This window comes from Kogia breviceps, chromosome 7 (assembly GCF_026419965.1).
Source record: "Kogia breviceps isolate mKogBre1 chromosome 7, mKogBre1 haplotype 1, whole genome shotgun sequence".
In the NCBI taxonomy this organism is placed as follows: Eukaryota; Metazoa; Chordata; class Mammalia; order Artiodactyla; family Physeteridae; genus Kogia; species Kogia breviceps.
The window spans coordinates 109216879-109244040 of NC_081316.1; the positions used below are offsets into that span (position 1 = coordinate 109216879).

At 51.2% G+C, this 27162-nt stretch overlaps 1 protein-coding gene across 10 annotated transcripts in view; it reads left to right on the forward strand.

The window, feature by feature from the left end:
* The window catches only part of GRIK4 (glutamate ionotropic receptor kainate type subunit 4), a 421209-nt gene that overhangs the window by 339069 nt on the left and 54978 nt on the right, over positions 1–27162 (forward strand). For all 10 annotated transcript variants that reach the window (XR_010841462.1, XM_067039151.1, XM_059069793.2 and 7 more), the window contains 2 exons: positions 2464–2571; positions 8700–8903. Coding sequence is in view for 9 of the 10 variants with exons in the window: in XM_067039151.1 (XP_066895252.1) it covers positions 2464–2571; positions 8700–8903 (312 nt within the window). In the remaining variant the exon portion in view is untranslated. The remainder of the gene's footprint in view (positions 1–2463; positions 2572–8699; positions 8904–27162) is intronic.

A 27162-nucleotide genomic window follows, 5' to 3' on the forward strand; every position in this document is an offset into this window, starting at 1 on the left:
TTTCACCTGACTTTGTGGATGTAAAAACCCAGGAGGGGAAAAGCCATGTCCAGGGTTCTTGCTGTGTGGCCTAGACTCCTTTGAGCCTTTCTCTTCTTGGTCAGGCCTGCTTATGTGGAGGAGCCCTTGGCATCCCCGCCCAAGAGACAGCAGCGGACACGGAAAAGTCTTGGATTTAGGAGTCAGACAGCTCTGTGTTCAAGCCCGTGCATCACCTCCTAGCCAGGTGGCCTTAGGCAAGCCGTTAAACCTCTGAGCCCCAGTTTCCTCTTAAATAAAAACATCATCACTACTCCACAAGGCTGGTGGGAGAATTCAGAGAGATGATAGAACACATCCAGCACGAGAGGGCTCCGGTAACTATTGTTCTCGTTTTCCCCTTCACTTGAAAATCTAGCTGCTCATCCCTTATCCTCCCCATCTCTCTCCCCTGAAGAGAGACAGGAGGAAGGGAAGCTCAGGCCATACCCTGACCTGGCTGGGCCCTCCTGTGGGCGCTCCAGAGACCAGAGGACGCTTACCTACCTCCTGCTCGTGCCTTACCGACAGCAGCACTCAGCCCACGTGATGGCTTCCCCCGCCTCCAAGTACGGGTCCCTGATCAGGGTGCCGGGCTGTGGGCATTAGCAAGCCAGCCCCTCACAGGCTAGCCGGGGAGGTGCACAAGTCAACAAAACGTGCAGTAGGACACTGGAAGAGCCAGGCAGGAGAGCCACGAAGGCATCCTTGGGGAGACTCATCCAGGGTTAAGAGCCCAGGGCTTTAAAGCTCAGGTGTCTCAGCTGATGGGGAGGTGACCTCAGGCAAGTTGGGTGAGCTCTTATCTTGGCGTCAGTTTCTTTATCTAGACGGGGCTTCCGGTGTGGATGTGCAGAGGACACGACTTGTAAACTAAAATGAACAGAGGCATGTGCCTCACTTTCCTGCCCACACAGAAGTGGAGAAAGCTGCCCAGCCCCCTCTGGCGGCGTCCTTGCTGAGGCTTGGAGAGGGGTTTTTGGTCATCTCTCCTTTGGCAGGTGAGAGACTCACCTGGGGAGACCATCGGGCTCCTGCCTGGACCTCCCCTCTTCAAGGTCCAGACCATGACGTCAGGGGGATGTTTACTGCTCCCTGTGAGACCCCCAACGCTCCGGCCCCGGGGGAGGGGCGGTGGGGACCAAGAGTGAGATGTGTCTTTATCGTGGTTGGAGCTTCCACAGGAGGAACCCAGAGCCCAGCTCTGGTCGGTAGAGCCATGTGGCATCCATGGGACTTGTGAGGGTTTTCCAGGGAAGCTGCCGCTGGTGCCTGGAGATGCCTGGCAGAGGCGGATGTGTACATTTCATTGGCTTTCTAGCCAGCTATCAGCCGTCTCTCCTGGTGGCCCACCTCCAACACCCAGCAACAGAAATGAGTTGCCAGGGCCTCCAGCTAGTAGAAATGTATTGGTAGCACACACACGTATGTGTAGTTATAGAAAGGGTTCCACTGGGAAAACAAACCAACTCTCTAAAAACCCAATGATGCTGAATTTCGATTTAGGTGACTTTCTAAAATGGGGGAACTGAGTAAGTTGTGGATATTTTCCCCCCTAGGAGTCAAGACAATGGGGAAAAGGAAGGAGACTAGCATTTATTGAGTTTCAGCTTAAATACATTCTCACAATGACCACATAGTGTTTCTATTGTTCCCATTTTACACATGAGGAAATACCTTCAGAGAGGTTCAGCCATTTCTGGGTTTACACAGTGGAGATCCACACTCCTGGGTCTGGCTGAACGATGTAACCTCGAACTGGCACATGCATGATCTCGGTTGGCTCTGAGAAGACGGCAGAGCAAACGTTACTGCCCCCATTTACAGCTGGGGAAACTGAGACTCGGAAAGATCGAAGTAACTTAGCCTAGGTTCTTGCAGTCAGCAAAGTGAATCCACCAGGACTAGAGCCGGGTCTTCCTTCCCTCTTCTGGTTCATCGATCTATTGAACCATTCAGCAGACATTTATTGAAGAGCCTAGTAAAGGCCAGTTCTCTCCAGTAGCCATTCTGGTTCTTATTTAGATAATGAGGCTTATTGAAGGCAGACTGTAGGGAAAGGGAAGGCTCTGTCCTGCCTCCAGATGATGCAATTCCAGGGGTTCCCTTCCCTTCTAGGTGAGAGAGCATCCCTGAACTGCATTGCATTCCTGATTTCTTTTTCCATTTTCCTCTTCCACCTCTCTCTTAAGTCTTCCCCTCCCCTCACAGTCTCCCCACCCACCCTTGACCCCCCAACCCTGGTTAACCCTGCCCCAGTCCCACCCCTCTGCTCTGCACTCTGCATCTCTCCCTCCTTCTGGTACGTACATGTACCCCCGCCAGAGGCAGGGGACCGGCCTCTCAGCTCTCCCAGCCCTGGAGGCCCGCAGGACCTCAACACCCCAGCTCCCCTGCCTCCTCCTCCCCCCACCCCTTCCCAGCCTGTCTCCTTGGTCTCCTCAGATTGGCCAGTGGCACGTGGCAGACGGCCTCAGCATGGACAGCCGCCTCTATGCCTCCAACGTCTCCGACAGTCTCTTCAACACCACCCTGGTCGTCACCACCATCCTGGTAAGTGGGTGCCCCCTGGGCCTCCCAGCTGCTGCTCTCCGGGGTGCCTCCTCCATCTCCAGGCGTTCCCAGCCTCCCCGTGAACAGAAGATGGGAGCTCTAATCACAGCACGGAGACCAGTTTATGACAGTGTAATTAAACTCAAGTTGCTGTTTCATATGGAAATGATATCTGATGAGTTCCAAAGCAGCTGGGGAAGCAGGATGGGGTGGCAAGACAGCACAGCTTGTGGATGCCTCTTCCAGGGGCGCCCTGACAGCCAGGGCAGCCGTGCACAGCCAAGGGCAGGGCACCTAGGACATGCGGGAGAAGTCCCCCAGGGTGGCTCCTACTCTTTCACGACAGCCTGCTCTGCTTGGTGCCTGCTTGTACAAGTTGCATCCCTGGCAGTGGACACCTGAATCTCAATGGGTTTTCATGGCCTATTTCTTCATTTCCAGATGATCAAAAGAAAGTTCTCAATCTATAGAGCAAGGGACCATCTACCTTTTTTATTTGATTCAGTTCTCTTCGACACTTAGCAAGCCCTTCCCCCTGTGCCAGGCACTGTGCTGATTCTTGGAGACATGAAGCTGAGTAAGACTCAGTCTCTGTCCTCAAACGGGCTGTAATTTATTCGATGGCAGCGTTCACGGCCAAAGTCATCTTCTTCTCCCCTCCCCCCATCCCTGAAGACTTCCGGTTTTAAAAGATTTGTCCATTAACCAACTGCGTGTATTAAGTAATTATTAGTTTGCCCCCTTCCCCCACCTCCTTTTTTTTTTTTTTTTTTTTTTTTTGCGGTACGCGGGCCTCTCACTGCTGTGGCCTCTCCCGTTGCGGAGCACAGGCTCCGGACGCCCAGGCTCCGCGGCCATGGCCCACCTCCTTTTAACCAATCAAAAACCTATTTCCCTGCCGGGCCCAGCATCTTATCCACAGGAGGTAATCAGTGTGGCCTCACTGATGGAATCCCAGCCCCAGACAGACTCAACTATTAGCCTGTTCAGCCTATTGTGCTGTGGCTAACTGTGAAAGGTTTGGAAACGTGTCCGTTTCTTTCAGGCTTTCGAGGTAATAAAAAGAGCTCAGGGACCTCCAACACTACGTTCATGAACTCTTGGGGCTCAGGAGCCCTGCACTGAAATAACTGATCCACTGTGAGCAGAGCAGGATAAAAGCCAGGAAAGAGGTGCACGCCTAGCGCCATGGGGGGTGAACGAGAGAGGTCCCATCCCATCGGGGAGGTCAGCAAAGCCTTCCGAGGAGAGGGACATTGAGGATGGGCCCCCAAAGACAGGGGTGATGAGGAGGGAGAAGTGGACTAAGGAGAGTGTTGTCGGGCACTCAGGAAACGCCAAAAAGTGCAGGTTTCTAGGAAATGGGCATTGGTAGAGAGGGAAAGGCCTGAGGCTGGAGAAGTGGGCTGGGTCCATAATGCTTAGGGACTTGAGTGTCAAGCTTGTGAGTTTTCCCTTCATTTGGTACGAGACAGGGGGTCACCGGATATTTTCAGTCAATCATTCAGTGAATATTTAGGGAGCACTCCTGCGTGCTGGGCGCTGTTCTAGGTGCTCGGGTATAGACAGAGCTGAGGAAGGGGAGAGGGGCTGCTGGCTTCACTGAGAAGGGCAGATCCGAGTAGAGACCTGATGAGTGCTGCCCAGGAGCGACCGGCCCTGAGCTTGGAATATAAACCCCTCGTCATCAAGCCCAGCCTGCTGTACCTACTTCCTCTCCGTGCCACGTGAGGTCTGGCAGCATTGGACTGCCTGACACTTCTTCACTACATCATGCTGTTCCCTGCCTCTGTACACGCTGTTCCCTCTGCCTGGAATACCCTCTCTGTGAATTCCTGTTTCCACCTGGAAATACTTGTACAGCCTTCGCAGCTTGGCTCTGATGTCCCCTCTTCCATGAGGTCTTCCCTCATCTGCCTCCTGCCTACTCCCTGCCTGTTGCATTTTGTACACACCTTTCTGCTATTAGAGTTGGCATTTACAGCTCTACCTCCCCTTCCAGAATGAGGGCTCCTGAAAGACAAGGGGGCCTGACACAAAGTAGGAGCCTGATAATTGCAATTTTCTTTTCTTTTCTTTTCTTTTTTTTTGGCTGTGTTGGGTCTTTGTTGTTGTGCGCGGGCTTTCTCTAGTTGCGGTGAGTGAGGGCTACTCTTCGTTGCGGTGCACAGGCTTCTCATTGCGGTGGCTTCTCTTGTTGCAGAGCACGGGCTCTAGGCAAGCGGGCTTCAGTAGTTGTGGCACACGGGCTCAGTTGTTGTGGCACATGTGTTCAGTAGTTGTGGCACATGGGCTCAGTATTTGTGGCTCGCGGGCTTTAGAGCACAGGTTCAGTAGTTGTGGCGCACAGGCTTAGTTGCTCCGCGGCATGTGGGATCTTCCTGGACCAGGGCTCAAACCCGTGTCCCCTGCATTGGCAGGTGGATTCTTAACCACTGCGCCACCAGGGAAGTTCCTGATGATTAGAATTTGAATGAAGGAATTCCTTCCTACTGGGTCAGAGATGTCCCTTAAAAGCCAGTTAAGAGTTTGAGAGAAAAATGGGGACATTGCCGGGTTGTACTTCCTGCCTTTCCGGGCCTGGAATTGGATGGGGCTCAGAGCTCTGGCACAGACCCACGGGGACACTGAGACTGCAGGGTCATGTTTCTAGACTGGGAAAGTCAGTCTGACCCTGTGTGTGTGTGCCTGTGTGTGAGTGCATGCACGCACACGGTTGTTCACATATGCACACGTGTGCTCATGAGGGTGGGGAAGGACACTTTTGTGTCAGGCGACATCTAAAAACATGGCCAGTAAAATTCAAATGAGAACCTTCTCTTGTGCATGTGTGTAGAAGTCAGTAACTCTTACCAGGAATGATTACCTTAATTTAGTCCCTGGTGGCCATTTGGGGGATCTCCTTGGCAAATGGTCATCTGAATGATTTATCCCTTAAAACTCAGCACATAGGCCTGATGCATCCTGCTCCTGTCGGGGTGCAGTTGGGACTTGTGAGTGATTTATTGGTTAACACCGGCAAATACACAGAATTAGCCGCAGCCCCCACCCCTAGAACACACCCCTGCATCAGACCCCGGGTTAAGCACTTTGCCCGCGTCACTGCCTCCGTCCTCCCAGTGCTCCTGCCAGGACAGGGCTCGAGGCCAGCACTCGGCCCCCAGACCCTCCAAAGTGCGAGTGAGCGCCATCCCTTCCCACACGGCTCCTCCCTCCAACACTGGCCTCGTGTTTATTTACTCTCAATATGTCAGTGAATTTTAAATTAACTTAAGTGCAGAGAGTTCTCAGGGAGAGGAGTTTTGTGACACTCCTTGGGATTGTTAAAGATACCCTGGGAAGTTGCCTTCCATCCCAGGCGTGGAAATGCCCAGCCGAGCCCTGTCGGTGAGGCCATTTCAGCACTTTTCACCCACACAATCCACAAGTGCTGGACGCTGGGGCCAGGTGGGGGGCCCAGAGACAGGGAGGAGTCGGTCCCAGGCTCCACGTACATTCTACCTGCGAGCCGGCACGTGTAAGAGGATGAATCATGAGTGTGTGGTGGCCTGGCTGTGAGTGCGGTAGGGGTTCTGAGAAGTGGGTTGGTGTCAGAGGTGGGAGGGGACCCCAAGGACAGAGATGAGTTCGGTTAAGCAAAAGAAGGGCAGAGAGGAGCCCGTGAGCTGAGGACAGTGTGTGTGGAAGTCAGGGAGCTTGGCCCCGTTTCACGGACGTGACGGTGCGCTTGATCGTGAACCAGAAGCACGTCACCTTCAACTTGGAGCTCTCTCTCCCTGGCACGGAACCTCCGACCTTCCCCTCTTCTGCTTCATCACACCCACAAGACCGCTTTCCCCCTTCTTCCCTTTGCGACCTCTGGCCTGTCTGGCTCCCCGTCTTCCCCAGCCCAGAAGCCTCTTCCAGCTTGAGCTCAGCAAGCCAGCGGTTCAGCACTTCCCTCTGTTGGCTTCTAGAATTGACTCCACCATAATGCTCAGCCATCTCCCGTCCTGCCCGTCCCCGAGTCCAACTGTCCTTGCAAGCCCTGCTCCCAGCTGCCCGTCTGCATTCAGCCTCCTGACTCACCTGGGCCTGGGCCACCCTGTGCTCCTCTCTGCTCACCCCACATCGTGTCCCCCGAGGAAACCTTTCCAGGCACCAAGCCTTCCCTCCTACCTGCCCCCAGCTCTGGGGCCCGGCACGGTTCCGTACCTTGGGCCTCCTCCCCACCTCTCTGTACCCACATCCGTGCTCTTCACCTTACCCCCAGGCCCACTTCCCATGTTCACCTAGACCCTGGCTCTCCCAGGACTTTGCTGCACCGACTAGCCTTCTCTTTCTTCCTTTTCTAATCTCTCCGTTCCTAAGGATTCTACCCTTTGTACCTACACACGTCCTCTGGTCCCTCCCATCCTAAGACACCATCGCTACCACCTTACCTACACCCTGCTGCCCTTGGGCTACCCTCCTATTTAGGGAATCATCCATCAAGGGATTGGTGGATACTGGGCACCCTCCAAGCCTGTTGCAGGCAGAGGGGGAACCGAGGTTTGGAGAGAGACGTGACCAGTAGCAGTTGGGTGGAGAAGCTCTGCCAGCTTTTGTCTCTGAACTTCTCAACGTCCCGGTTGGCCTTCACGCGTGCACCTCTCGTGCACACCCATCCTTGTGGGGTTCTGCCATCCCCTCCCCCGCCAACCTGCCTTCTAAGGTCTCCAGGGACACGTGACCCAGATGCCCTTTCACAGCCCTGCTTCCTCTCTTTGTGGGAATGTCTGCCTTCTGCTTGAAACCCTTTCTTTCCTCCTTGACCTTCACGACCACATTTTCCTGATTGTCAGCTTTTCTGGCCGCTTCTGCTTTGTCCTCCTCTACGGCTGCTCTTCGTTTCCCCCCCTCCCTAAGATCAGGTCTTATCTCTCTGTCCCCCCCCCCCCCACCGATGGTCTCTCATATGCTGCAGCTTCAGCCACCACCTCCATCTGGAGGCTGCCCCATCTCTGCCCCCGATCCTGCCCTCACCCCATATTCCAACATTCAGTCAGATGTTCCCTCCTGTATCGATGACCAGCACCTCAGATTCAACACGTTCCAAAACCTCTTCCTTTTCAAACCATCCGTGGCCGTGATGACATCATCCTTGGTCATCTGCCCAGGCTCCAAGGGTCTCAGGACCCTACCCTCTGTGCCTCACGCCCAACCTGGCATCAAGCCTGACCCTCTCTGTGATTCTTCAGACTTTGCAATCCAATCTGACCCCAAGCACGGCTCAGGACTCAGCATCCCGTATCAGGAGAGGGCCCGTCCTCACTCCCAGCCCTCTCTCTTGCTGTATAAGATTCTTTACTCACATCCTTAAGTCTTTAAAACCCTTAGTGCTTCCCTACTATATATGTAGGATGCACAATCACGTCATCCTGGCAGCCAAGGCCCACGCTGACCCTAATTCATCTTTCTAAATGTATCCACCTCCCCTCCCCTGCACACAGCCCAGGCCCCCACTCAAGGGCAGCCCCATCATCCACCGAACGGGCCACGCCCCTTCTCACCCGGGATGTTGCCCTTGACCCTGCCTTTCCCCCGCCCCCGAAGCCCTCCGTTCCTACCACTTCCATCTGTCAGTGTTCTGTCTTCCTCCGGAGCCCAGCTTGCATCCCAGCTTCTCCGTAGAACCTTCCCCGGACGTGTCACCAGAGAGACCCTCCTCCTAACGCTCACGGCCGGACGCGTCCTGCCTCGGGTTTGCGGTTGTTCTGTGCAAGTAAGAGTCTCGCTTGCTCTGTTGTCAGCATCCTTGTATCTCATGATCCGCCGTGATCCATCTATGTGGAATCAACAAAGGGAGGGGGGAAAAAAAAAGGAAGGAATGCAATGCAGGGTGGGCTCAGATGATGACCTTAAACAAGGTGGAGGGGCTTCCACTGGACCCTCTGTGCAGTGGGACCCTCATGGGTTCCAGGTAAGAGAAGTGCCTTGAAGTCAGGGAGGGGAGCTAACTGCCACCTCCGAAGTGCCCCATTACCCAGGCCCCTTCCCCGCTTCCACCCCCTCTTCTTCCCAACCTCCTGTGTCCCCGCCCCCCTCGTCATGTGTGGCTAAGACACCAGGGCTAAGATGAGAATGACAGCTGCCCAGTTTTGCTGCAGGAAAACCCGTATTTAATGCTGAAGGGAAACCACCAGGAGATGAAAGGCAACGACCGCTACGAGGGCTTCTGTGTGGACATGCTCAAGGAGCTGGCGGAGATCCTCCGGTTCAACTACAAGATCCGCCTGGTCGGGGACGGCGTGTACGGCGTGCCCGAGGCCAACGGCACCTGGACGGGGATGGTCGGGGAGCTGATCGCTCGGGTAAGGAGAGAACAGGTGATTTGGATTTGGGGGTGGGCTGGGGAGGGAGCCGGGAGGACAGGAGGTCGTGCTGTATGTTCATGAAGCCTCCATTTATTTGTCAATCAGTCATGCAGTTGTCATTTATGTGTCCATTCATTGCACACATCTTTCCTGAGCTGGCAACGAGCCAGGCACTGGTAATATACATTGGCGAATAAGACCACCTCGATCCCTGCCCGTGGCTCTCCCGGTCCCAGGCCAGCATCTGTAACAGGTAACGTAGGCCTTGATCGCTGAGCACGGATTAAAGAATTGGGGTTCCATTCTTGGATAATCCAGGTGCTTTTTGTTTGTTCTGATGATTTTTTTGGTCATCAGCACCTTTGGCAGAGCTTGGACAGGCCCTGGGAGAGTAGAACACACCCACGGCCGTTGACTTTGACACTTGAGAAGTACTGTCAAGGAGACATGGTTCAATAACAGGGGAAAAGGGATCACCTGTCAGAGGACCTGGTCACGGTTATGGCTATTTCGTTACTTCTTGTATTATGTTCTGCTCTCCTCAATGTGCTTTTACAGGCCCAGGGCCAAGGTGCGCTTGGCTGACTGTAGGTTTTCAGGGTGAATGTGGAGACTCAGTTAAAACGCAGGCGAGCGTCATAGAGGGTCAGTCGTCGTTAGGTTAGAGCAAGGCTATAGAAAGTTCTTCCAGGGGCAGAGCTCTTGTTTTCTTGATATATACTGTTAACATCTGTAAAAAATAATTTGGTTGTTACTAACTCACTGTCCATATTTCCATCACTGAGTTTTGTGCTCAGGAAAGGTGATGGGTATCCAACGTGGAGAGCACAGACCCAGGTTCTTATGGGTTGGTTCTTGAACCAGTCCATGCCTCTCCATGCTTTCCAAGTGCAGAAGGAGCCCCTGCAGCCTCCCAGCCAGTGCCAAAGTGCAGGGTGCTTTACATACATTATCTCTAATCCTCTGGGAATGTACCTCTTAGTTAGCTGTTATCCTCATTTTACAAACACGCCACCTGAACTCAGAGAGCTTAAATGACTAGTCTGAAGCCACACAGTTAGGGTGAGACGGGGCTGGGATTTGATCCCAGATTTGTCTAACTCCAGAACCCACATTCTTCCCACCGCAGAACACGACCTCAGCTGGACTGGGATGTCACCAAGAAAAGGCTGCATAAGTCTAGGCCCTTCCTTCTCTCCTTCCTTTGTATCCTCCCTCCCTTTCACTCTTGCCTGCTTTTTTCTTTCCTTCCTTCTTTTCTCCCTCCTCTTTATCCATTGAACTAATACGATCTTAACCCTTTATATGTACCAAACTTGGGGGAAAATATACATTTTTTAAATCCTAGTCTTCAAGGATAAAAGTGTTAGTCAGGGTATTAAATAAGTAATCGGCTTCCCTGGTGGCGCAGCGGTTTGGAGTCCGCCTGCCGATGCAGGGGACGTGGGTTCGTGCCCCGGTCTGGGTGGATCCCACGTGCCGCGGAGCGGCTGGGCCCGTGAGCCATGGCCGCTGAGCCTGCGTGTCCGGAGCCTGTGCTCCGCAACGGGAGAGGCCACAGCGGTGAGAGGCCCGCATACCGCAAAAAAAAAAAAAAAAAAAAAAAGTAATCCTTGGCAATGCATGATGAAAAGTTCTGTATAGACAAGAGCATGGAGAAGGTAATTAAGAGCCGAGGTGGGACAGTGGTGAGGAGTTTGCCTGACAGCATTTGCAGTGACCCAGCGGGATCAGTGGCAAGACTTGTTCGGCGAGACGGTGAACTGTCCAGTTCCTAGAGTCCAGAGGGAGGCTTTGCTGTCAGGGAGAGGCTTGCAAACAATCAACAGAAGGCTGCAGAAGGCCCAGGGGACCCTGGGAGCCTCTCACAGGGGCAGAGTGGGTGGGTGAAGACTTCTTCAGGGAGCTGTCTGCTGTCTTGGAGACTCAAGCCCCCAGCTGACGATGCCCACGCTTCCTTCCGCAGAAAAGGTTGTGCTGCTTTTCTCGAAGTCCCAGAGCCCCTCCTGAAGCAGTCCTCTTGTTTGGATCCCCCGGTAGAGAGGCAGTCCAGTGGTTAAACCCCAGAAAGCTGAAATGCTAGGCCTTTTCCTTCCCTTCTTACCGACGTACTCTGTCACCTTGAGCCTGTTTCTTCAGCCCCCTTGGCCTTCCTGGTGATTGGTGGGGTGACTTCAGGGATGTCAGAGTCGGTGCACAGCCATCCCCTTATCCACCCCCAGATGAGCTGTGACGTGGACTGGCAGGAAGAGGAGAGGAATCCAAGACTCAAGGACATGCAGCTTCGTACTGAACGACTTGGGCAATCAGACAGGATCTTAAAATTCACTCCAGGTCGGCTTTCAAGTCAAAACACTGCTGCTTTGGTCTCATCAAGACTTGACTGCATAGTATTAATTAATTAACTAATTAACCCATTCGTTCAATACAGATCCATCGAACACTTTCCTCTTTCCTAGACAATGGAGATACAATGGGGGACAAAATAAACGTACTAGTGAGAGACAGATATTAATGAATGATCACAATAGGATATTATTAACACACCGCGTTAAGTACAAGAAAGGGGAAGTAGGAGGAGCTATGAGGGGGTACCTGGAGGCGAGGGTTCCAGCCTTGAGAGGCAAGGGGACAGGGGAGGAAAGGCTTCCCTTGGGGAATGATGTTTGAGCTGATGTGTGAAGAATGAGAAGAGCATTTCTGCCAGAAGGTCGTCTGAATGCCACGGAGTGGGGGCTGATTCTGGGCAGGAGTGCGTGACCCCAGCCCTGCTCTGCCCTGGGGTTCACAACGGTTTGATGTGTCTGCCCCCGTGTTCCCCTAGGATCACAATAGTCCTAAAGCCTGCATCCTTCCTGTATGACCCCCGCCCCAAGCTGCACGGGAACAAGTCAGAGGTTGTAACAGTAGAGCCTTGGGGCTACTTGATGTCCCAAGTGGAAGAGACCTCAGAGGTCACAGCACCTAAATCTGTCACTTATACAGATGAGGAAATACAGGCTCAGAGAGCTTAAGTAACCTGCCAAAGATCGCACAGCTGGTGAGTTTAGAGCCAGCATTTAAGCCCTTGTCTGACTTCAGTGCTCGTGGTCTGAAAGCATGAATCTTGAAATTAGACCTAACATCAATTCACCCCCTTACTAGCTGGGTGTTCTTAGGCGACTTATTTTATCCTTTCCACTCCATCCGCCAAGGCTTCAGTGTTTACCTAGAAAGAATTTTTGTAAGGATTTAAAATAACATACACGTGAGTATGCACACACACATGGAAAGTTTGACGTACAGGAATCTCTTTCTTTAGAGAGTTTGAGGAATGCAGTAGCTTCCTGGATGTTGGAGTGATGTGTAGTAAAGAGTAGAGGCCTGGGTCATCTCCACTGGGCGTTCTAGAGCCTCAGTCTTTCACATCCATTGTCACCTGCTTCTTCTTTTTTTGACATCTTTATTGGAGTATCATTGCTTTACAGTGGTGTGTTAGTTTCTGCTGTATAACAAAGTGAATCAGCTATATGTACATATACATCCCCATATCCCCTCCATTATCACCTGCTTACCCAAGACCGTTGCGGTTTGGACATGTGGCGTGTTGGTTGTGGAAGAGCGTTCAAGCATATTTTCTGCTTATCTTTAGACATCATCAGAGCATGTCTTTTGGTGTAAATCCCATTAAAAGTAGGAGTGTGGTTGGAGTGAAAACAAGTGGATTCACATAAAATGGGCCAGGTGGCTGGCCTGTCACCCCCAGGGCTGTGTCTGGGCAGGGGAGATGGGAACCGTGTCTGTTTGGGAGCCTCTTGGGTTTGGATTTATTTTGCTCCAGTCACATCCTTCACAGCTGAGCCCACAGCAGGCCTGCACAGAAGTGATGGCGTGTCTTGGTGGAGGTATATTTGGCAGAGAGGAGGAGATGCACTAGAGTGGCTTGAAGAAGAAGATGCCCTCAGAACCGCCTCAGCACCCTCCTGTATCACCCCAATACATTTATTTACAGTGAGCTTTTAATTGAAATTGTTCAAGATATTTGGATACAAAGTTGAATGAGGTAGTCCCCAGGTCACTATTTGATGGGGGACCCGTTGGGTAAAAGCAGAGCGCGAAAGGCTAGGATGGGGAGGTATAGGGGATGGTGAGAGGACTTGAGGAGGGCCTCCCGACTCTGCTCGTGATGTGTAGGGAAGACGCCTGCAGGAGGTGATGCTTGACTTGAATCTTTAAGGACCAGGAGAAGTTGGCCAGGGAGAGGAGGGACATGGAGAGAGAAGTATATGCCAGGAGGGAAGGCACCAGGTTCCAAGGCGTGGAGGCAGGAAGGTGCATGGTAGTTTCTGTTTCAGGTCACTACACCTGCAACAGAGCATGGTGGGGAGCAAGGCTAGGAAGTGGGCAGTGGTCACTGATGAAGATCCTATATGACCTTCTACAGCGTGGAACGTGGAGGGGTGGGACAAGCCTGGAGGTAGGGGAACCGGGTAGAAGGCTCACGTTGCTGCAACAGTTGACGAGAACCAAAAGTGACTTAGGAGTTAGAAGAAGGTACGTATCCAGAGGCTATCTTTAAAGATAACCGTCTTTCTTTTATATAGGGGTATGCAGTCTTTACAAAATATATATGTTTTCAAAGACAAAAAATTACTTGTAATTCCACCATCTAGTAATACCCATGGTTAACATTTCAATATGATCCCTTCTGATTTCTTAATGAGTATATACTTTACACAAGTTTTTTTCTTAAATGGGATCATAGTGCATATGCTGTTTTGTAACCTGTTGAAACTATTTAACAGATAAATCATCAGGACTCGGGGACCAAATGGGTGTGGCCGAGGGGCGAGGGACAAGCGTAGGATGACACCCAGGTTCCTGACGTGGACGTCTGGGTGGATGGCGGTGCCAGTCATTGAGGTGGAAAGTTCAGGAGAAAAATAGCTCTGGGAGGAAAGAGGGGGATAATTTCAGCTTTGAAAATGGTAACTTTGAAAAGCCTTTTGGACACGCAGGTAGGGATATTCAGCAAGAGTTGGCTAGAGTGGGCTCAGCGGCTCGAAGCTCCAGGTGCTGGAGTGGATGTAGGTGGTTACTGAAGCTGTGAGGAGAGAAGGAATCCCCAGGGAGAAAATCATACGTTCAAGAGGGAGGTGAGGGAGGAGAGCCTGTGAAGGCTGCTGAGAGACAGTGGGTAAAGAAGTTTCCCACCTCTTGAAAGGAAGTACAGAAGAGCCTTTAGCAGTGCAGAAGCCACGGGCAAGAGCAGTTTCAGTGGGTGGCTGGATTGAAATCAGACTGCAATGGTTGAATCATTGTGTAATACTCTTCAAAGAAGCTTCGCTCTTATGGGAAAGCAAGATAAAGGGTTGTAGATAGAAGGAGCTGTGGAGCTGGGAGGTTGGCTGTTGTTTAAAATGAAATTGCTTATGGAAGTGGCTGCTGGGAGTTGAGAATGCATCTCTTAGGGATTGAGGAGAGGCAGGGACGGTCACGTGGCTGGAACATTGTGGTGGTGGGGGGTAATGACAGTCAAGGTGGGCAGGACAGAGAGGGTGGGGCAACGGCGCATTCATGAAGGGGTCTGGAGTCCTTGCCAAGACACGAGCGCTTCTTCCCGCAGCGGATAACTGGGAAGCACTGCAGTCAGGGGCGTGTCTGTCCTGGGTGTTGTCCTAGTCGGCCCCCACACTTGTGCACTGATTTCACGTTTGGAACTGCTTTCACAGCATTGGCTCTTTCTCCTCCACAGTGGCTCTGCGAAGTGAATATCCTTATCCCCGTCCTATGGGTGAGCAACCCGAGGCTTAGAAATACAAATAATTCACCCAAGGTCCCACAGCCAGTGAATAGGCACCCGAGTCCTCATCCACAACAGCATATGGCCTCTCCTGCTGGAATTACAGCCTCGTCTCCCTCCAGTCACAGATGGCCTCCCCTCCTGAGAGGTCCTTCTAGGCAGAACATTTGGAGGATGCCCAGAATTTGGTACCCATGTCTGATTCTGGCCCATAGAGGGATTGCACTTTATCTTTAAAGCGGAAGAGCTGGACAGATGAGCTCTCTGACCCCTTCTCCTCTCCCGCAGTGTGTGTGAGGCCTCCTTGTCAGTTCAGCCCTGAGCACTGGTATCCTGGAAGGCGAGAGGCTGCATTTCACATCCTTGGGAGAGAGCAAAGCACGTTCAGGAAGGGAGAGACCCCCCTCCAGCTTCAAAGCTCAGAACCAAGTACCCTGCTGGCATTCAACGCCATGCTGGCAGAACGGCCCGTTTAGGTTCAAAGAGAAAAGGGTTTTAGAAGGCTTAGGTTCAAGGCTCATAAGCTTTGGACATCGAATAGCTCTTACCAATGACATTTTGATGAATTAAGTGTAAATGAAGCTGAAATACCTCATTCCATGTCCCCTCCTGGTTCTCTGGGAGAAAGGATTGTGGCGAGAGTTTGCCAGAGACTTGGTAGGGTGGGCTGTCTGTAGCCTTAATCCACTGGGAAAGTTGTCCAGAGACATTTTGCTGAATGAAAACAAACAAACAAACAAACAAAAAAACCTAGTCCCCTGGGATTCCTTTTCACCTTGAAGCCAGAGACTATTTTCACTGCAAATAGGTCATAGAATTCTATTCTTTAAAATCAAGGTAAAGATCCAGGGACTAAAACTGAAAGCTCGACTCTTTCCGCATGTGGCAGCCAGACTCAGGGACGGCTTTCTTCTCCTCCTTAAAGCCTGGTCTCTGCATTTACTCAAATAGGAAGAGGTGGGCTCCAATTTTAATTCAACAATTCATTCATTCCTTCCTTCATTCACCAAAGTGCTCCCTTTCTGACAAGCACCATATGGATGTGAGGGATTGCTGGTAAGGAATTCAGGATCTACTCCAAGAGGTAAACCAAGAACTCCCGTACAGTGTGATACGTGCTCTATTAATAATATTAATCATGATGAGAATAACGATGGCTGACATTTACTAAGTGTTTCCTGGGGGCCAGGCACTGTTTTCAGTGCTTGACTATCCTAACTCATTTAGTCCTCACAATAACCACGTGTTGCAGGTGAGGAAACTGAGTCACAAAGCAGATAAGGAACCTGTTCACGGTCACGTGGGTAGTGAGTGGCTGGGGTAGGTCTGGTGGAAGCACTGTCAAGGTATGTACAGGTATGAACAGGGAAGGGCTCACCCAGGAAAGGACCACTGAACAGAGTACTGAGGAGGGAGAAGCATCATCTCAGTAGAAAAGAATATTCTAGGTGCAGCAAAGGCTGAGATCGTGCCAGGCAGCGCGGGTGGTCCTGTTGCAGCTGGCGTCAGGTGCTGCAGGGAGTGGAGGAGAGGAGTGCTGTAGGCGGGGGCCAGTCGTGACAGGATTTAAATGGTTGGATACTTAAACTATGTCCAGAGAGCTAATGGAGAACTGTTGAACAGTGAGGTGGTCTGTTTGTTTTATTCCAGGACGGGAGGAGTGGCGTAATTGGCTCTGATTCCAGAAGGTTAGTCCGACAGGGAGAGGGGGGGATGGATTGGAGGTGAGAACACCAGACGCAGGTATACTCATCAGATGGTGGTCCAGGGGTGCAGGTGGACGAGATGGGGCCCGAAGGAAGGCAGTGGCAGTGAGGGTGCCCAGGCGAAAGTGGCGACGGTGTGGGGGTCTCAGCATTTAACTCTAGGACCTCCTGTGTGAGGGAGCCCCCCTTTCCTGGAGACTTTGAAGCATGGGTTCAGCTCATCCTGCCTCTCGGGAGGAGAGAGAGGGCTGTTTGACCCTGAGCAAGGTCCTTCCTGGAATGGCTTCTTGAGGGATGCATGTCAAGCGGTGGTCGCTGCATACCACCCCCCAAGACCTGGGAAGGGAGGAAATCCATCTTGACTGGTTCATCCTCCACGGGCTGTTGTCCTTGAGGATAAAAGGGCCAGAGCCCTGGGCTGCATCTTGGGCCACAACTGCCTTTGCTGTCCATCTCTCGTCAGACCCTCCCTTTACATCTGTCTGTCTCATTTTGAGTTCTCAGAGGTTCTTTTCTGTCACTTGAGTCCTTTCACCCACCTGATAAAAAGCCAATAAAGGCAGTTTTGAGACTGCAGCCGCACTGCCTTTCTTCTGAGATGACTGTATCTGCTGCCGCCCGTGCAACTGGGCTCTGCTGTCTGCCTCTGTAACTGCTTCCCTCTCTCTGCATTCAGGGGTGAGGTGCACAGCCCCCAGAAGGCTGCGGCTGGACCTCTGGAGCCTCAGCCTGCGATGAATGTGAACCTCCCTACCTGTCTATCACCAGCTTTCAGTGGAGGGCTCCGCCATGGGCCTTCAGATTTTCTTTTTCCTCTCCATTCCCATGGCTTTGTAGAGAATTAGAAGGGGGCTGTCCTCTGCTGAAGGCGCCTCTTCCTTGTTCAAAGCTGAGCCCCCAGGAGGGAGAGGGGGCCCGTGATGGCTGCTGACCAAGGGCTAGGCGCTAGGCAGGAGCTCTACACATGCTATTTCATTTATCTGTGCATGGCGGGGATTATGACTCCATTTTCCAGATGAAATGGAGGCTCAGAGAGTCAGCAATTAACCCAAGCTCAGACTCACAGCAAGCGGCCAGAGCCCAGACTCATACCCTATTCAGACCCCTGTCTTGCGCTCGTCTTACTGCATCACCAGGGGCGCGTGCAAACTGGCGGCTGGAACGGAGAGTGATTTTGGTTCAGCCTTCCTGTCCCCTGCGTTTACTTGCTAGGAGAATAGAGAGGAAGGAATAGGCTGGACCAGGAGGATGGCAAAAAGAGAGCAGGTTCTGGGTGGCCAGTGTGAGAGGGTCACATGGATTACACTTACATCCTCAACCCTGTTATCCAGGAAGTGGGTGTTATAACTACTTCCTTTTTATAGACTAAGAATGCACAGCCCCAGAGAGGCCAGCACCTGGAAGTGCTAGGATTTGAAACCAGGTCCCTTTCCTCTAGGAGCTGTCCAGCAAGAAGGGCAGACAGACGGAGGAAATTATTTTAACCCAGGGTTGTACAGGATAAGTGCTCTGTTACAAATACAAACTGCATCGTATTTAAAGAGCAGAGTAGGAGACAGAAATTACTTCTGAACGGGGACCTCTGCGATGGGTTCTCAGTGGCAGTGAGGCCACCAGCTCCTTGCAGGCAAGCACAGCATCTTATTCGTCCTGATATCCATGTGCACCTAACACAGTGCCTGGGACACAGGAAGGTGTTAACAACTAGTTCCCTCGGATCATGCAGAGCAAGGCACCAGCTGATAGCGTGCCTTGAATACACTTAGGGAGTTCATTCCTTAGCAGGTTTCTATCAACCCAACTGTCAACCCGAGGCTTAGAAAACAGGGCCGTCAACTGATTAAGCAATCAGCAGGTAGTAATTTAACACGGTGAGTCAGCTACTGTGCTAGAGGTTTGGGGTCAAAGGACAGAGGAGATTTGGTTCTGTCTTTGGGAGCTTACAGATGAGGTGGTATGGAGGTAGGCAGAGGACAGACACGTAAAAGAAACATGTGCTCTAGTGTGGGCGTGAGAGAGGTGAGCAGGTTGCCAGGGGAGCCCTAAGCAGGACAGGACCAAGGAATGACATTGTGCATCGCCTGTGAGGGTACACAGCTTAAATCCTCATCTTCCGAGAAGCAGTGTCAAGCCGCTTCCCTCCCCATGATCATAGCACATGAGGCCCAGAGAAGGTCAGCCACAGATTCAGGAAAAGAGAGCAGAGCCTTTGCCTGGCTGTCCTTAGACCCCTGTGAGGGTTCTTTTCCGCTGAAGAAGTTGATATGGATGGGAATCCCAGGGGCTTTGGAGAGTTCAGTTATGATCAGAGCTACCCCAGCAGCTCCAGACTGGAACTCCTCCAAACGCCATGGGTGTCTAGAAGCAGCCTGGGAAATTTGTCAAAAGGTTCACTTCTTGGGAATTATTTCCGCCTTCCCTGCCGAGCACCAGCTGTTAAGGGGAGTGAGGGTCTGCTAGGGAAATGGAAATGGATTAATTAAGGCATCTGAAAGCCTTCTGAGAGATTGGCTTTCTGTGACACAGAAGAGACAGGCAGTAGGGGATTGATTGGGGGCAAGGGTAGGGAAGGAAGCTATGGAAAGTGGTATCTTAATATCTCCTAAGAATCCTCTGGTCCTGGTTGCCCACCTCACCTGGAGAGGTGAGGTGTCACCTGCAGGCTCAGCCATGCACCAGGCTGTGGTCTGAGGTCAGGGGTCGTTTCAAGAGGTCCACTTCAGCACATGGGCACTTAACCTCTGTCTTGTTCCCCAAAGCACCCAGTAATTCAGGTTATTCTCCAAAGCCTGAGTCTCTGATGTTGCTAATCCTGGTTCTTGCACTGTCCCCTGCTCCAGGAGTAAAAGGATCCTATTCCTGAACCGGGCTCCAGGGCCCTACTAATACTACTTACGTGCTTCCCATCCTCGGGCAATATTACTTGGCCCTACATGCATTGACTCAGCATTGGTTGTGACTTCAGGATGAATAGGACCCAGTTTTTACTTTCACTGGGCTCATATTCTACTTACCTAGAGCCTCCAGGGATGGTTGTGCAGGTTGTATATAGTACAAGGGGTGAGTGGGGCCTGAAACCTGCCTCACGCGGCTCACCAAGCATGTGCTCTGGTTTGGGGCTCTATCCACCTGTAAATTTTCCTCCTTCAAAGATACCTTTAGTTTGCCAAGTTGTGTGCCCACTAAGTCTGCTAGGAGGATCGATTTCTATGATTTGTACAATGGCTTCAACTATACTAGGAATAAGGCCCAGTGTATAAAAATAATGAGACCACAGCATGTGATATAAGCAAATTGGAATCATACACAAAATTTTATGGGAACACAGGAAAAAAGAAATCATTCAGCTCCAGAGAGCCAGGCAAGGCTTTAGAGCAGAGTTGACAATAATGATAGCTATTGTTTACTGAGTTACCCACTACCTGCCAGGCATTTCTCATGCGTCATTTCCTCTCCAACAACAATCTTACAAATGAATGTCATCGTTCACAGTTTATAACGAGGATGCTGAGGTTAACTGCATCTTACCAGAGAGACGAACTCAGGGTCACACAGCTAACAGGTGACTGAACTGGAATTCAAAGCCAAGCCTGACATCAAAGTCCACGGTCATTCTACCACACTGTGATGCCTCTACGGGAAGCAACAGTCAAGTTGGACCTTGATGGATAAGTAGGAATTTGACAAGCCTCAAGAGGGAAAGAGTTTCGGGCAGAGGGAACTGTGTGGGCAAAGACACGGAGTTTGAAATACATGACAGGTGTCAGGAACACGAATAGTGCGATGTGTCTGCCTCTTAGGTTGAAGAGAGGTCAGTTGCTTGAGGTGGATGCTGGAGAGACGGTCTGGGACAGATTGTGAAGATCATTGTAGGGAGTTTGGACCATATTTTAAAGCTAGTAGGGAGTTGCTGGAGTCGCTTTAAGTGGGGCAATGGTATGATTAGATCTTTGGTTTGGAAATCGATTCTAGGACAGTGGCTCTCAAAGTGTGGTTCTTGAACCAGCAGCATCAGAATCACCTAGGACTTGTCCGAAACCCAAATTCTGGGGTCCCATCCAGACCTCCTGAATCAGACACTCCGGAGGGGGGCCCAGCAATGTGCATTTTCACAGGCCCTCCGGGTGGCTGTGATGCATGTTCAAGCTCGAGGACCACAGGTGTCCTTGGCATCCACTAAACTGGATGGATGAACTGGGGAGGAGCTCGGAGCAATGAGGCCAGTGCACAAACTACTGAATAATTCCGGTGAAGACTTGAGTGATGACAGCAGCAGTCAGATCCGAGTGGCAGTGATGGATTACACAGGAATTTCAGAGGTAAAATGGATGGGGCTTGCTTATTGAATGGAGAGAGAGCAGGGAGGTGGTATGGCGGGGGCAGAGGGGAGACTCTGGCTGACTCCTGGTCTCGGTTTTGGATGACAGGTGCCTGGTAGAGTCATGAACTGAGAAACAGTCCCTGGAAAAAGAGTAGCTTTAGACGGCAAAGATGCAGTTGATGACACGGGTCTGAAGTGCCGGCAGGACTTGGAGGTAGAGGAATACAGTATGTGGAGAAAAGTGGGTGAGGAAGGCCAGCGAGAGGGCAGAGCTGGGCCTGAGTTCCGTTTGGGGGTCGTCAGGGTATGGGTGTTAGTGAAATGGGGGGGGGCGCTGAGCGTACTCATCTATCCTCCACCCCGTCCCCCCTGCCGGCCCCCCACGTGCAGATCCCTGCCCTCTGAGTGGGCTTGGACAAGCCACCCAGTGTTTCTGAGCCACCCCACTCCACGTCTTCATCCTCAAAATGGACACAAGAGCATCCACCCCCAGGTTATTATGAGAAATCAATGAACTATAGTCTCCTTGGTGTCCCTGGCATGTAGTGACTCTCAGAGAGAGTCAGCCCTGTCCTCTCTTTCCCTGCCATCTGTTACCCAACTTTCCACCTGCTCCCACGAGATGTGCTCTTCCAGGGCCAGGTCCTTCCTCTCCAAGGCTGGCCTGGGTTAATCCCTCCTTGCCACACCTGTGTGGACACTACCAAAGTGCAATCGATCAATACAAAACTGAAGCACCACGTGTCTGGTTGTGTTCCTGTGGAGCGAGCGCCAGCTGCCTTCTAAAGGTTACCTGCAGCGGTGGTGGCTTGCCGGGCTTTTCTGACCCCCTCTCCTGACACTCTGCAGGAAAAGGGGGTACAAGGAGCAGGAATTCCCTCCAGAGCGGTGGTCTCTGGGTCATCTCTTGGGGGAGAAGTTACCTCTGTTAGGTGACAAGGTGGTGGCATTGATGGCAAGCACAAGTGTCCTCTTGATCTTAGAAAAAAAATACCTTGAGTTGGAAGTCTGGGTCTATCCCTGACTTTACGCGGGTGGCTGAATCTCCCTGGGCCATCATTTGCTCACCTGCTCAGTGAGCAAAACCATTTTCCCCATGCTCTGCCTTCATCAGCCACAATTTCACCAACATCCCTACAATGCGAAGAAATGATTAAGAGCTCACAAGGGCCTGCATCTCCCATCACTGGTCCCTCACTCTCTAGCCTTTTCTTTGTTCCTTGTACATAGTTTGCCCAGTTCCAGCATACGGTGTGTGCACTTGCTCTTCCTTCTAGCAAAAACTTATTTCCCCAAGTCTCCAGTCTACTGTTTCTACCTTGTTATCTAGGTCTCATCCAGATGTCACCTCCTCCAAGAAGCATTCTTTCTCTGCCACCCTAAGGGACCCCCATCCTCTCTCTGAATCTCTCTCTACCACATTACCTTGTTGTATGATCTTCAAAGAAACTGTCACCCACTGAAATCACCTTTCTTATTATGAGACTAGAATGTAAGTTCTCTGAGATCAGGAACTACATGTGTCTTGTTCATCTGTATGCCAGTGGCACCTGGAACAGGCCCCAGCATACACAGCACTCAGGAATTATGGGATAGGTGGATGGCTGGATGAATGGGTGGATGGATAGATGAATTGGTGGTTAGTTGGGTGGATGGATGGATGGATGGGTAGTTGGATGGGATGCTTTGAAGACATGTGTAAAAGAATTAACCACTATAGCCCTTGACCCCAAGGATCTCAGAGCCTGGACAGAACATCTCAATGCCAGAACCAGTTGTAGGTTTTCAGACGATCCCTTTGACTGGTAACAGGGAAAACACACCAGTGGTCCAGAAGTGCTGGTGCACGCAGCAGGCTGGGGCAGCAGGAGAAGACATTTCCCCTGGGCCTGTCCTCCCAGGGCAGCCTCGGGGCCTGAACACGCCTCCCGGACATCCCTGCTTCCCTTCCTAGCTCCGCCTTCCCCAGGTCCCCACAGCTGGGCCCTCAGCTCACTCCTCTGTATGCTCAATCCTGCCCCACTTCCCAGACCTACATTGCCTTGAGAAAGAAGAGCTTAAGCCACCTCACCCCTCGTTCCTCTCCCCATGGGGTGGGAATGCCGAGGGTGAGCTGTCTGACTCTAAAGTTGACCCTGTCTTCTATTTTGCCCCCCAAGTCACAGCCCCCTTTCTTCACTCTTTAAGCTTTAGTCGGCCTAACTGGGTGTCTGCTCAGCCTGCATCACACACACATTTATCCTCCACCTGCCTTTGGAATAAACCTCCCCCCTCGTGCTTGCCAGCTTTATTTCCTCGAGTATGTGTGTTGGTGGAGAGGGGTGACACCATGAACACCATGGAGCAGGAGCCCAGATCGCCTAGCTGGACGTCTGAGTCACCTCCCCTGAGATTCCTGTGTGCTGTGCTCAAACCCCTGTGACTCCCTAGGCTGACCTTTTGCCTGTCCCTTGACTGATTTTGCACTAAAAATAGTCATGAGCGCTGTTTATTGAGCACTTACTACGTGCCAGATGCAGTGCTACTAATTGCTTTACAAATAGTACCTCATTTAATCTTCAAAGAACCTTACAAGGTAAAGTATTCTTATCACCGTTTTATAGATCAGGAAACAGGCTCTGAGGTTCACTTGTCCTAGGTCATGGGGCTGAGAAGTGACAGAATCAGACTCCAAACTCATATGCGTCCGTAATAGGTCCCCTTAAGTACCGTGGGGAGCTGCCCTGAACACATGCCATGCTTTGCTCATCTAGCAATCTCTCGGTCATCAGATCCTGCTGCTGTGGCTCCCTGCCCACCCCGGCTCCCTCCCCTCGGCAGGCGGGCACTGCTTATCCCTTGCCTTCTTAGGAATAAACATCCCTGCTTCAAAGCATCCAAATGTGACAGTTCCCTCTGTTCTTTGGCCATCCCTCACTCACGGAGATGAATTTGCACCAGAAGGTCTTGTGGTTTCCACTTGCTTGTTGCCATGGCTTGGCCTCACCATCTCAGTTCCTGGCCAGAATCCTTATGTGCTTTGGGGGGCTTATTCGCAGACTATTTTTCTTGCCATCCTGTAGCTTGTCAGGAGCAACTAACACCCCACCATTGGTCAGCATGAGAACCAGGCCTGGCTCAGTCGTGCCAATGGCAGCATTGGCAGCTCTGGAGACAGCCCTCTGAGAGCCCCGTTCTGCCCCACCCTTTGCAGAAACGATGGCATTATTCCTTATCTTCTGCAGCCCTCAGATGTGCTCCCTTGCTTGTTGACAAACTTCTACTCTTGCTGTGTCTACGCTTGCAATTTAGGCAACAGAACGAAGGCCTAGATCGCTAAAAATGGCAGCAGGTGGTCCATTCAGTGAATTTGAACTGCTCAGAAAGACTGTCAGCTCTTGCTAAATGGATCCCTTATCCAAATCCAGGACACTCCCTGAGCAGACCTGCTGGGTTCCTGGATGGTGCCAGACTAGGGGCCTGGCTGGCTGCCAGGGGGTGATGAACAGTGGAATACAGCAGGACATCAAAACAGAGAGTAGGTGTGGTCAGTAAGTACAGCAAATGTGTCAGCCGGTGTCAGAAGGGGAGTCCGTAGGAGCAAATCAGGTAGAAGAGCTCAGCCTTCAAAAACCCCACCAGGCAGGACGGTGCAGCCCAAAGCAGAGGCCAGGTCTCAGCAGCTTCAGACAAACGGGAAGAGGAGGATGGAGGCAGGATGCCAGAATCAGAAACAGCATAGTGATAATAGCAGTAAACATTTATTGGGTGGTGAACATTTTCTGTGTGTCAGGCCTTGCATGCTAACTCATGTAATCCTCACAGCAACTCTGTAAAATAGAAGCTGTTAGCATTTATACTTTACCCCTGACAAAACAAGTTCAGAGAGGCTAAGAAACTTGCCCAAGGTCCCACAGCTATCAAGACACAGACTTCAACCAGGACCCTCTGAGAGGTGTCACAAAACACTGCGAGAACACTGTCCAACGTGGGACAGGGTGCTGTCCCCCTCCTCTGGGTTTCAAGACCCATCTAGAGTGGGGTCTGGCATGTGCTGGAGGGTGTTTGCAGCTCCGCCAGGTCCCCCCCAGGGCTTTGCCCAGTGTTCAGAGCAGAGAGAGAGTTGACTCCTCTGGGAGTTTCACAATCTGTTCAGTTGTTTGGACCAGACAAGGGATCTGGACTTTGCAAAACACAAATCCAGTTAAAACGCCCAGATGTTCCTTTTAGCCCTTCTTGAATTAGAAGACACACAGGTGTTTAAACAGAGATACACAGTAGATTCACCATGCCTGAGCTTACCTCTCTCATATGTGTGGAATTACCAGCCCCTGGTACAAATAATGCAGCCATTGCAGCCTGGTATGTATGTTCCAGGCTTTTTTATTCCAAAGAGTCGGCAGGATGCTGAGTGTTAGGCTTGACGTAGCCACTTTCTCTTTTACTTTGGCAAATCACTTACCTTTTTTAAAAACCGTTTAATTGAAATATACATATAGAAAAGTACACAAATCATAAGTGTCGACTTGATGACTTATCACAAAGGAGACATACCCACGTAGTCACAATCCAGGTCAAGAAATACACCAGCCCCAGCACACTGCAGACCCTTGTAGACCCTTGTCGCTGCCCCCCAGATTGCCTCCTTTCCCTCTAAACCCTCCTTCCTCCCAAAAGGTAGCTATCATCCCGACCTAAACGCCATGTTTGCTGAGTCTTATTCTCCTGTCTCTAAATTGGCTACTGCTGGCCTTGAGATTGTCATGGGGCTCAAATGCAGTCTGTGAAAAAGAACTTTGGGGATGTTATTATGGGTGGACACCTGAGCCCTGTCAGCACCTCTTTGAAGTAGACCCAACACACTTCATCACCTAGGAGGAGTGGCCAGAGGTTTATGACAGCATCTCTAGCTGTCCTCTTCGGAAAAACTGCAGGGATCCCTGAGAAAATGCCCTCTGCCCTTGGCAATGGTTTTGACTTGTGCATATGCTGACAAGAAATGAGAAGAAGACTAGCACCAGTCAGTTCATGGAGCTGATGAGTCAGATCTTTGCTCATCCTTCCTGGCGCCCTGGCACACCTCAGGGGCCAGCCTGAGGCTGAGCTCGGACCTCCCTTCTGTGTAGCAGGACAGTAAGGGGTGGGGGAATCAGTGGAGGAGGCTCATCGGCTTGGAGCAGAGAGGGGGTGCAGAGGAGGCCTCTGAAAGTTCTCCGTGGCTGTCAGCAGTGCTCCCAGCTACTGGTGGTACTTTATCTCACCCAACAAAAACAGTCCTCATAACAGGCCTGTGAATCACGCTATTCCTAAATACAGGGCTGACAAGTGGGAAGGGAATAAAAGAAAACCCCGTGAGCTAGACTACTGTCAGATCTCTCCAGCAGCCGACACTGCGGTCTGAGCCTCCTTGAGTTTGCTTTACACGCACAGGCCTGAAACCCAGAGGCCCCTAATAGGTGTAGAACTGGCTTGGTCAGTGCAGGCAGGCTCTCTATCTGAAAGGTCAGGGGCTGCAAGTTTGATCCCCATGTGGGCCAGTTAGCCTTGCTCAATGTCAGGGCCTCACGCTGTGTCCCAGACCATTAGTAATCAGCTTTTCTGGCAGCCATCGGGGTGGGAAACTGGCAGAAGTGTGTGAACTCATCCGTGGAAATCCCCTGCCTCTTATCACAGGGCCTACCGATGGCCACGTTTTCATGTGGGCTGGAGGCTTTATCAGTTTGATTGGGAAATAAGGAGCATTTGGATTAGGAATGAGCATATCCTCCTGAAAAATTAAACAGGATTCTATCATTTTCTTTGATGTGTAAATCAGTGGTCTATCTTCAGAAAATCGGGGGGATGATGACGGGGATGGTAATGGTGCTGCCAGACGAGAAAGCAGAGTTCAAGCTTCCCCGGGGCATCACTGCATCCGTGGAAGCTGCCTAGACCCAAACTCTCCGTGCTATTTCTTTTTCACGTCCCAACTACTTAAACACAACGTAACATCTATGGTATGTATCGCTTTTCCAATCATGGGAATTCTTTGTTCTCTCTTCAAAACCTACATTGATTTTTTTGAAACAATTACTGTTTTAAATAACATTGAAGTTGATCCTTTAACTTGCAGCAAAAAATAATAGCTTACGCTTCTGTAACATTTTCTGCTCCGGGCACTGATCTAAGTGCTTTTCAAATATTAATTCATTTAGTCTTCACAACACACATATGAGGTATGTATTATTACTGTCCCATTTTCCAGATGAGGAAACTGAGGTACAGCAAGGGTAGGTCACTTGCCTAAGATTACGTGGCTGGTGAGTGGCAAAGGAGGCCATAGCGTGGGTGCTCTTAGCCAAGACACAATGAGTCAAGACTCAAGGTGAGGAAATAACATGAACTGAGCTCCTACTTGCTTTGATTCATCCATTCATTTGGTTGTGCCTTCCTTTATCAAATGTTTGGTGCTTATCATGTGCCAGGCAC